The 11,451-nt window shown below is 39.4% G+C and overlaps 1 protein-coding gene across 1 annotated transcript; it reads right to left on the bottom strand.

Annotated features, from left to right (window-relative positions):
- Nucleotides 1-224: 224 nt before the first annotated feature.
- Nucleotides 225-6,577, bottom strand: LOC125695535 (stromelysin-1-like). The gene is made up of 10 exons (XM_048950160.1): nt 6,443-6,577; nt 6,045-6,289; nt 5,462-5,610; nt 5,235-5,366; nt 4,242-4,403; nt 3,462-3,672; nt 2,246-2,379; nt 1,555-1,714; nt 625-728; nt 225-429 (listed from the first exon to the last, which is right to left on the bottom strand). The coding sequence occupies exons 1-10, from the start codon at nt 6,545-6,547 to the stop codon at nt 329-331; spliced, it is 1,503 nt and encodes a 500-aa protein (XP_048806117.1). The 5' UTR covers nt 6,548-6,577; the 3' UTR covers nt 225-328.
- Between the last annotated feature and the right edge of the window lie 4,874 nt (nt 6,578-11,451).

Below are 11,451 nucleotides of genomic sequence, written 5' to 3'. Positions count from 1 at the left end.
GAGCACTTCTGAAAATGGCAGTGGGGTCCTGGCTCTGTTCAGGTTTGTGTGCATTGTCACCAGAGAAATGAACCAGAACACACAAGCGCTACTATTCTCCAGCAAAATACTTTTATTACTCAAAACTAGTTAGATTAATAAATACTTGGAAAAATAAATTAAAACTGTACATTAAGTTTTACATTATTAAAATTTTAAATTAGATTCTTCAAAGACCGTAATTGCAGTCTCAAATGCACAGTAACAGCTGAGTGATATTGGTTAAGCCAAGGAACATGAGAAAAACATTTCTGGAGCAAATGCAAACTTGCATTATTGTTTGAGATTTCTAGCAATCAAACCAGCTGTTGCTCTTCATTTTACGAACAAGTTTCTTGTTCTTGATGTCAACCTCATACTGGTTGGATCCACGGAAAAAGTAGAAATGTCCTGGAATTAGGACAAAGTAATAGCAAATTAGTATTTAATTTTTGTTTACTTATTGATCTGTAATTTCTATTTTCCTGGATGATTAAAAAAAATGTTTCATATCCATATATATTTGAAACATACATATATATACTTTTTGTTGTTTGCATCAGTTGATGGTCTATTCTGTTTTTACTTCCATTTTTATTTACTTACCATTTTTCTGAAGGGCAGCATCAACAGTGTGACCAATCCCTTGGAAGTCAGCTGCTATTTTTCTTGGATATCCTCTTTCCATTGATTGGGTATTTTCATCAAAACTGCATAAAGAAATTAATGAAAAGAAGAAAGTGTAATATATAATGGTAAAAACAGGTGAATTTTTTACTAGATAAGCCTACTCTTATGAAGAATTAATCGAACATATTTGTATAGAGAACTCACTGAACTGTATAAATCCTGTGTAAAATTCCTATCTTTACTGTCATGAGCAAGGCTGTTTTCAGAGCATCAGACTAAACAGTTCAACTCTACTCCCCGAGTTTGACAACAAGGCAGGTCAGTGTCCATACTGAGTAATAAGCTTTATTCATTTGATTAATTCACTTCTACAGTATCCGCCTAAAGAACTGACTTCATGATTGGATGTAAATTTTGGTGTAAGGGTAAATATTACTGCTTCACTGAACCGTTTCTTTAAAAATTCAATATTTTGATCTCCTTTCATAGCTTTCTTGATAGGTCCTTTGCTTACAAATTTCAGAGAGTGCATCCTTACAAGATCCTGAGTGAAAGAAATGATGTCAAAGCCTACTCATGTTGGCTTGTTGTACTAAATTTTGTACTAATTTCATGTAAATAAAACTGTACATTAATTAATTTCATGTAATAATGCTTTTTAACAGATAAATAGTGCTATTGCTTGTGTTTCTTAATCACACATTGACAACAGCAAATTGATGTCTACTTTATCTTTGCAAACTTTTTGCTATAATATATATGAATAATTGCTTTTGATTTTGGCACTATATTGGCTAAAAAGAATGATAAGAGGCCACAGATTTACTATACAAGTTCTTATGTAGTTTGATTGTTAAAAAACAGCTGAATTGATTATCTGCTGCACAAGATAGGAATTAGCCTTACCTCCAGTACTTCTTGCCTACAAAGATATAGGTTTTCTTGGTATTTTGATCATGAACAGCAGCATCTATTTTCCTAACACCTCTGGGAAAGCCCAGGTTCTGAATAGGCTTGGGGAAACCTGGCTCTATTCTGTAGCCACTGACAGCCCAGTACTGGTTGTCTGTCAAGAAAAACAGAAAATATTAGTAGGAATCCCTGAAGAGGCTGAATTTTCATCAGAGTCCCAGAACATCCCATCAGAGTTTTCTGAGTAGTGAAGCAACACACATATCTAGATGAGAAGATGTCCTTTTAGAACAAACACAACTTTGAATTATTCAGATACTGAATGTTGCATTTTTCATTTTTAACACTCATTATGACATTATAACACTCAGTGGCTAAAGTTCAGCATGTTTTTAGGTGTATTAGGCACCTTTAAAAATATATTTAAGTAGCAATGCAGGTAATGAGTTTTGTCTCAGTTCTGATCTCTCTCAGTAGCAACAGTAATATCACATTGTAAAGGGCTGCTGGGATGACATTAATAACATTTAGAAAGTGAAAGTGGGTTTAAATATTAAGAATATATATTGTTATTATTGTATTACTTCCATTATTATCTTATAACATACACAAATATACAGGCTACTAGTACTACAACAACTTTATTAATTCATAAAAAGAACAGAAGGAAATGTAAGAGAAATACCTTTAAAAAAGATCACTCGATCCTTCTTGTCAATCTCATAAGCGGCGTCAAAGCCAGCTGCCAGTGATGGCCAGAATGTGGAGACGGTGTCGTGCTCGATTTGTGAGAAGTAGGGACTTTTGCGCCAGACGTAGCTGATAGAAACAAGATCAGCAGTGTTTCACTGTCCATATTTCACTATGAGATCAGTGGCACAGAATTATATTTAACATGCTACTGTCTGGATGCTGAAGCCAGTTCTCACTACTGGGCAATGCCATCACCCTTCTGGGATGGAATGCTTCACTTAGCCCTGCTCTCTCAGACATTTCCCCTTCACTACTGGTTACTCTGGTATCACAGAATGGTTAAGTGAAGGAATGTCTGGAGGTGGTCTTGTACAACATCTTTGCTCAAACAGTGCCACTTAGAGCTGCTTGCACTACAGACTACCACACCAAGACTCCAATGGCTCAGCCATCAACACATGATGCCTGTAGTAATGCTGATGACTACAGCTTTGTCTTCACCATGTACCACATGGGCTGGCACAGCTCTGTTCTTAATTTCAATTTGGTTACCAAGATTCAATAAACATCCTTGGAAAATACATTAAAATTCAAAGTAAGGAGGAATTCTCCCTTCCTCTCCTTCCCTAGAATGTTTTTAAGCTACAATTCTTCATCACATGCTTTAGAAGATGAATCAGACCAATTTCATCAAAGGAAGTTTATTCAATTAAAACACAGTCACCAACTCGAGAAATGAATGAAAACCTAGGTCTGACATGCTGTCCCCTTTCTCTAGAGTGGAAGCACACTGCCAACCCCCTGTTACAGTGCTGTGTCAGAACATACAGAAACAGCAGGGCATCTGCTGCCAAAAGACACCAGTAGCAATTCCCACAGCTCCATGACCCACACCTGGACTGGTGTGCTGAGCAAAGTGCTGTATATGACCTAGCTGCAGGCTGAGGAGTGATGCTGAGATTATTCAGCCTTGCACAACTGTAACAGTGATGATGGATGATGGCTTGCCACAGTTTACTCACCTGTCAGTAAACCGTGTTACTCACCCAACTCTTGCTGGACTAGTAAAAATTTGCAAAGCTGTCTTAATACTTCCAGAAAGAAATATTTTTCCTTGTAATCAAAGGAAGATAAATTCCTTGAAATAGCATTATGTTCTACCTTTGTGAGCCTCAGAAGCAGGTGCTGGTAGAAATGAAATCACTTACCTGCCTTTGAAGAACAGAATTTCCCCACGGAGAGTAGTGATAGCATCAAAAGTCAAATGAGGGTCACAGTCTTCTGGTCTCTGTGTAGGTGCCATTTCTGTTGGTTTTTCCCAGGGTGACATTTGAGTTGGTTCTTCCGTAGGTGACATTTCAGTTGGTTCTTGTGGGAGAAATGCTTTTGTTGGAAATGCAGGAGATTCCCTTGGGGGTCCTTTGGGAAACAGATAAGTGTGAAATTGGATGGTGGAATAGAGTTTTGCATTGCAGAGCTTCAGAGTGTACCCTACTGAGCATAATGCACAGGTGAGTTTATAACTCAGCTGGTAAGCTAATGCCAGTGGAAATTGGGCAATTTAAGTTGGCTGCCTGTGTTGATTAGTCTCTTGCATGGCTTTACTTTGACAAGTTATTGCTAGCTCAAACTGCATTTGCTCAGGGATTAATGTAGAGCAAAACCAATTTTCAAATAGCAGTCGTGCAAATGAACATCCTTTTATGGATGGTAAGAGAATTAATACTACCATTACAGGCTGTAACTTCTTCCTCTGGTAGCTTTAAGGATGTTTTACTGGCATGGACACAGCCCACAGATTTCATGTTGCAAATTTTGTCTTATAGCCACAAAGAGACTGAGAGATTTGCACAAAATGTAATCAGGAAATTAAATCTTAATATCCTTCCTGAAGTAGAAATAAGTACTTTTTAGCTTGTACTTTAGTTGAGTAAAATTTATTGTAAATTCTTTTCCATTGGCTAACAAAAATTATGCTTCTTGCTTACCATAGAGGGCCTGAATGCCATTGATATCATCCTGATGAAGCCTGTAGTTTCTTGTATCCTTGGCCATATATATGGGATACATCAAAGCACCAAAGACATTGGAATGAGCAAGACCCAGTGAGTGGCCCAACTCATGAGCAGCAACAAGGAATAAATTGTACCCTAAAACACAGCACAGAGAACAAACACTAAAAATTTCTTCTTGACAGTGGGATGCACATTTTAACTTCTCATTATATATTATTCATGTGTTAATAAAACAGGAAATTTTAACTGTCCCAGTTAAGAGGTTCTCTAAAATCTTGGAAAAGAAATGAGTTTCCAATTATAAATGTTTGTTGCTCGCAGGGGAGCCAGTTGGGGAACTTTGCTTGCTCATGCTGCAGAAATTTTCCTGCCAACAAAGAATCAAGGATTCTTTAATGTTAACAAAGACTGAAAATCAGATAAGAATGTTTTAATAATCTGGTTGTATTTTAGGCATCGCAAGTGGCATGGAATTCAGTTGGTGACTACTGCAGGAGGGCTGATAGCATGTGAGCTCTGATATCACCCCCGAACATTGCTGGACACCAGAAAATCTCAAAATTATGCTTACCAACAAATTCATGGCCCTTTTATTTCTTTGCAGAATTTAAATGTTTAAATAATTTTATTTAAAAAAAAAAAAAAGAGCTTACTATTAAAAATTTTAAGGTCATTTCTGATGGCCAAAATTCCCTGCTTTACAATGTCATGTTTACCCAATTGCTATTTCTTGTTAATCTCATCTTCTTCACTGGAGCTGCAGTTACAGTGTATGAATTAACTCCTGAGAACTGTCATGTCTGCAGCACAGATCAGAATATGCACAATCATTTTACTAAGTTACTCTGACATTTTACATCTCAGCAAATGTGGGAATTTTTGCCACTGTACCTTTTACTTCTCAGTGTCTTCAAGACCAACACTATCTAACAAAAAACAAGCAATGCAATTTTTAAGGCAACTTGCCACTATAGGTGGTAAACTTGGTCCAGTTTTCATCTTCATCAAAGTGGGCATCTCCTCCTATCCCTCTGTTGGGGGGGTAGGCATGAGCCAGCGTTCCTCCTGGACCGTCGAAGGAATAGAAGTCACCATGAACTAAAATAAAGAAGTAAAAACAAGTGAAACTTTCCATCAGCTCGGCAAGAAAAATTGACAATTAATTATCATTCCCCAGCAAGGGGGTCCCTTACATCCAGAAGCAAAGGAGATCATTATATCTGCATCACCGCTGTATAGCCTGGTGAACCTCAAAGGGGTGACGCTGCTCCAGAGCTGGAATGCTTTTGCAATTGCTTCGTCCACATCAGTTTGCAGCATGTCAGGAGTGTAGTTCAAAATCCTGTAAAACAAGGCAGAAGGGATTAAAAGCAACCAGAACTATGTCTAGGGCACATAGTACTGAGGTCAAATATTTTAAGCACTGATTGTTATTATTTATATGTTGGGTTGTTTATTTTCCAGTTATCTGCTTATTTAATAGGAGAAGATTTCAAAGTTTTCTCTCAGACCTTTCAGAAATCCCAGCAGTTACTCTCAGTATACCTCCACTAATTAAATTATTTAGTATGCTCTCAATAAACCAATGTAGGCTCCTATTCTGGTCTCTTTTATTAGTATTTGGAGGTCTAATGCAAAAGACACAAATGCTCCCTGCCACCCTGAAAGAGGTTCTTGCAAGAATGCGGGAGTAAGTAGTAAAGAATCTGCTGGCATTATATCTGCCTGGCAGACACAAAACTGATGTGCAGGGAAAAGTGCTTTAATGTATGTTACCGATACGTCACATCTTCCTTCCTCCATCTAGGGTTCTGTGGGAAGGTGCTGTATGAGCGGACATCTGGTATTCCGCATCTGGGCTGCTTCATCATGTCCAACGTCTTACGGTTCAGCTCCCCGGTCACCTCCAGCCCAAAGAACGACTGCATTTCTCGGATTTTCTCAGCCATGTGAGCGTGATTTGTTGATCTAAATAAAGATCTTTTATCTTCTTTAAAATCATAAAAGTTTTCCAGATATTTCTGTTGGGAAGGAAACATAACAGTTTAGAGCATAAATATTTCTTTTCAAAGGCAAAGAGTTGTTAGAGAAATATTCTGCATCACTAACACAGCATCATTATCTTCATTTTTTTCTTAGTAAATTGTTTTCTACATTTTGTCTATAGAATTTACCTGAGCAAATTGCATATCTTCATTTTCAGTTTCTGGAGCCACTGGAAAAGCATAAGAGCATGAAACACACAGTAAACCCAGGAAAGCAAGCATCTTCCTTTCCATCTCTGCCTCTCTGTCCTTGGACAGAGCCCTCTTAAGAAGACCTCTCAACCACTTCTTCTGTCCAAGGCTCACTGGTGCTTCTCTATTTATATCATTTGCTTGCTTGCTAAAGTCAACAGCTGCATGACTCAGTTAATAACATCCTCTGATTTCCCACAGAAACACAGAAAACAAATTTCATTTTGGAAGCAGGCTAACACATGACCGTTTACCTTCCCTGAAAGCCCATGATTTTGCAATCATATTACCGGACAGTATTCTTCTTTTCCATTCATTCCTAAGCTGGACCAGTATTTTAAGCCTGCAAGTATCTATCTCTATAACTGATCACCTGGATAAAAGTTACCTCGTTTTTCAGAGGTGCTGAAGGGACCTGGTCTTTGTGAGGGACACCAGTCTATGATTCCTTGGGGCACCTGACAGGAAACCTACAGAAAACAGCCTTCACCTTTCACAGTGTGGGACCTGTGCAGTACCTGAGCACCTCAGGAATGAACCCCTTCCTTTAGCCTCATAATTATAGTGATATAGTTGATAATACAAATGATCCATTTATTTTCACCTCTTGAGCAGCCCTAGCACTCCAGCACAGTAGCAGAATCATCACCTGTGCTGCTGCCTGGCCCATGGAATCACAATTTTATGGCTGCCTTCTTTTTCTCCCATATTCACCCTGGTAAACCCACACATCACAATGTAAAGGTCTCAGTAAAGCAGCCCAGATCATATCTGGGTTCATGCAGAACATCAGCCAAGGGTATTCTCACACCACAGAAGAAATGGTGGAAATTGCCCTAGAGACTACTTGGGGGTACGTAGTCTTCAAAAAAAAAAAAAAAAAAAAGAAAGAAAAAAAGAAAAAAATGTAATGCATCTCCAAAATTAAATGGAAGATGACAATGATTTTAATTATATATTTCAAGTTCTCAGATTTGCTGGAAGTTCTACTTTTTTTTTCTCAGTTCTTTTTCTGGATGTGGTGCATTACACTTTATACAGATGCAGCAGAACAGCCATCACACAGTGACTTCTTTCTCACTGTCTTTTGAAGCAAAAGTCCCGTGTGTTGACTTAGTGCCTAAATGTAAGTTCAAAAGGAGAAAACTGACCTAAAAATAATCTGCTTGGTTTTGATCATGAGAAAAAGAAGGTTAAAAAAGCCCACTTTTCCAGCAAAAGCAAACTTATTGGAAGCTTCAAAAACCAACCGTGGCACCGCAGCAGCTGAGCTCTGCAGTCTGCGAGGTGGCCCAGGGAGAGGGCATGGCCTCCTTCCAAAGGCAACTGGAGCTGAACTGATGGGCTGGAGAAGGCTGCACTGCATGCCTGACCCAGGTCAAAGCCCTGAACTGCTGAGCCAAGGCACCGATGTTTGTGTCTGAGGCTGCAGTGGGATGAGTGCGGCTCTGCCAAGAGCCCACCGCTGTTGTAAAGGTGTGCTCCTGCTCCTCCCATCCTGGCCAGCATTCCTGCTCTTTCCCCATGCCCTCTCACATCAAGTGAACCCTTGGGGCAACTGGTTCAAAGGGCTGAAGCCACAGAAAAGTACCCCACAAAAATGAATTGTATTTGTTTTCTTTTGGTTTCCTATGGCATGAGCAGAGCACCAGTACAAAGGAGGGCTGGGACAGCACAGATGGGAATGGGGAAGCAGGGAGTCAGCCAGGCATGAAGATGGGATGCTGGACCCTCTCCTATTGGCAGCAACAAGCTAAACATTTGTCTCAGTTTGTTGTGGGACAGCACCCCAAACTGCATTTGTAGCGTGCAGTGTTTGTATTTCTGAAAAGAAATTCAGATGTGAAGCATGAACATTGTAAATGCAATGTTTGTATCTCTTTGCACCTAGCAGCAGCAGTTAGCATATGGAAGTTATCCTCTTTGATTTCAGCTACATGTTTTGTCAACATTCTGCTTGCTGCACCCAAGAGATCTGGAATGAAGCACTTAGATGTAGCAAACTCAAACTCAAACCTTTTAGTAAGCCCCCTCTAATATTTAGCAAACTATTTTTTCTTGCTGACTTTTGCAGGGCTGCTGATGGGTAGGTTTGCTACAGCTCCTCTGTAGCTGTTGTGCTGTTTCCATGCTTGAGCTGACATTTTTGGAGTGGCATTTGAGCGCCGGGGAAGGGCTGGCTGTTGCCTTCTCAGTGCATTTGGCAGCACAAGCGGGGAAAATTCACAGTGAGGCATCCTGCATGACTGAGGCGTGTGAGCAAGCCTTTGCTTTTCCCCTGCATGCAGATCCAGGAAAGGACCTGCCTTCTTTGTGCTGCCCCCAGAGACCTTTGTAGCTTTAGGGTTCAAATGAAGGAGAGCTCTTAGGTACCACAGAATGTGAGTAGGAACTGTTTTCTGGCTTTAATCAAAAGCTTAGTATGCTTGACAATCACATGGCCATTGGACATGGTGGAGATACATCAACAAAGGCACATCTGTGACTTACATGGGGTGATCTGAACTGAAGAAATGACCTCCCACAGTGCTTTCTGCCCTGCATGGGTTCTTGAGATCCCAGAACCTCTTTACTCTTGACAAGGCTGAGCAAGTCAGTGCCTTTTTCATGTGCTGGCCCTACAGTAAAACCCAATGAGACACGGACCTTGCCCTCTGCCCTCAGAGGCAGCTTCCTTTGGTGAGCTTGGAGGTGGCTGTTGCCCACTGACTGCCCTGGAGATCACACAGTGGTGATGCTTACACAGCAGCAAAGCAGCCAGGATGAATTCGAGAACACTGCTCATTTCTTCCCTCACCCCATCTGCTCTCAGACTCATACATCACCTATCACCAGTGCGTGCCTTAATCATTGCATTAAGGGACTTGTGTGGGTACTTTCCCAGGAAGACCACTGCAGTGGGACTGAGCATTTGCCGCCACAGAACTGCTTGTTCTCTGACAGCATAATTCACATCATCTTATGAGGGCTAGCCCAAGTGCCAGGATTTTAGTAGATCTGTCAAAATTTTAGCTGGGAATTTTGCCACTTCTTATTTTTATGTGGTTGAAATTCCACTCAGAGGTGTCATGCCAGTTTTGTTTGGCAGTTTTTACTTGTGGAAAGAAGTGGAAGTACACTTAAAGAACTCATACACACAGTTGCCATTAACTGTATAAACAACGGCCCATTAAATCAAAGGAAGCTTGAAGAAACTAGACATATATACACTATGATTTCACCCCTTACATTTATTGAAGGAACTGTAGATATCTTCTCTCCCACCTCTTCCTCCCTCATACTGCTTCTAAACTCTCCCCAGCTAGTGCCAAAAAAGCAGGATAGACTACGAAGATCTTGGATGTATTCAGGCATGAAAGAAGGATTTTCACTGCATCCTTCAGGATGCTGCTTTTTTTTTTCCACGTGAAGAGATCTGCAAGATAAATCCACAGGAGAGGTTCTGAGGTTTGAGGAGCAATAACTTAGCAAGGAATGACAAAAACCCTTTGTATCATTATATAAGCCACAGTGTTAGCTAGGTAACAACTGGAAAAAAGCAAGGAAGTGATTGGGGTAGGTACACAAACAGAAAATTTAACAGAGCCTCGCATGTTCATTTAGATATTCCCAAAGAGTAATTGCTTGTGTTGTAAATGAGGTTCAGTAAATAGTTTTACAGAAATTGAATATATTCTGAATAACTCAAGGACATTGTGCTCTACCTTCTGGGTTTTCTAACTTACTCATTGGGTTTGTGTTATCTTACTTCTTAAAATAGTTTGGGGAATTACATTTTAGAAATGACTGGGGTTTCTGTCTTTGCCATGTGGAAACAAAAGAAATAGGTTTGCTATTAAAAGTCAGTGAAATCAAAGAACACTGACTGAAAAATGAAATACTTTGTCTCTGGATGACAGTATTTTGAGACTACTGAAAATAAGCCTGAAGTAAGTATTGAGTTGAATAGCACAGTTTTGTCTGGTATTTGTTTATCTCCTATACTTCTGTTCATTAGCTGAGATTTTTCATCCTAGTTTTATTACATCCAACATTTTTTTTTCTTCAGCTGGGCATTTTGTCCAGATTTCATTGGAAACTGAGAGACAGCACGTAGAGATAATTTTTATTATTTTAATTAACTGATTTTAATTAACTGATTTTAATTAACTAGGAATTCAGATATATTTTTGTATTGGTATTCTGTCCGTAAGTATCATGTACAATAACAAAACTGAAATCATTTACGCATTTCTATTTAACTTATTTATATAAACAAGCATCGTAAGCTGCATGTCATTTCCTCTCACTGAATTCTGGCTTATTTTTTCATGAAGATATTCACAAAGTGATTGGGATTCACTGATGTTATGTCATCAGTCATTAAACAAGAAGTCCAGAATGCCACATAATTTTGAGGTTTGCAGTAAAAAATTGGAATAAAAATTTTGAAATTTGGCACCTTATATGTGACCTCTCATTTCATAAGTGGCGATTTACTAGGGCTATAATCTGAAGTTAGATGTGGCCTTGAGCAATGGGTGAGGCAGGAAGCACTGTGGTTGTGAGACACAATTAATTCACTGTTTCCTCTTTGCCATGCTGGCTGCTAATAGCTTCAGACTGTGCCAGTGTCCCAGCACAGCAAGCCTTAGAAGAAACTGAAATGTGTTCATGATCATTTACCTTCTTGCTGAAAAGGTTGGTAAATGCACCCCTTTCCTCTCCCACAACACTCACTTTCATGGATAAGGAACCAGCTTGTTTGATTCTTATTCCATTATTAAGTCTATCAGCAAGCTACCACATCTTTAGGGGGGCAGTTAAGGTGATGATCATTTAGCCCCTAGAAAGTATACTAAAGCTTCTTGTTTTTTTAGGACAGAAGACAAATCCATATTGTATGGTTGATCATCATATCTCTTAACAACAGCTAAAGTATTTGACTTGTTCAATTAGATGATTTG

Source organism: Lagopus muta, chromosome 1 (genome assembly GCF_023343835.1).
Source record: "Lagopus muta isolate bLagMut1 chromosome 1, bLagMut1 primary, whole genome shotgun sequence".
NCBI classification, from domain to species: Eukaryota; Metazoa; Chordata; class Aves; order Galliformes; family Phasianidae; genus Lagopus; species Lagopus muta.
The sequence above is the reverse complement of the archived record's forward strand: the minus strand, read 5'-3'. Positions and strand labels throughout refer to the sequence as shown.

Excerpts from the sequence above, each read along its gene's own strand:
- LOC125695535 (XM_048950160.1), bottom strand. The coding sequence starts at position 6,547 with ATGGAAAGGAAGATGCTTGCTTTCCTGGGTTTACTGTGTGTTTCATGC. Across the intron at positions 3,673-4,241 it reads TGGCATTCAGGCCCTCTATG|GACCCCCAAGGGAATCTCCT; the intron begins GTAAGCAAGAAG and ends TGTTTCCCAAAG. Across the intron at positions 729-1,554 it reads GTAGGCAAGAAGTACTGGAG|TTTTGATGAAAATACCCAAT; the intron begins GTAAGGCTAATT and ends TTCTTTATGCAG.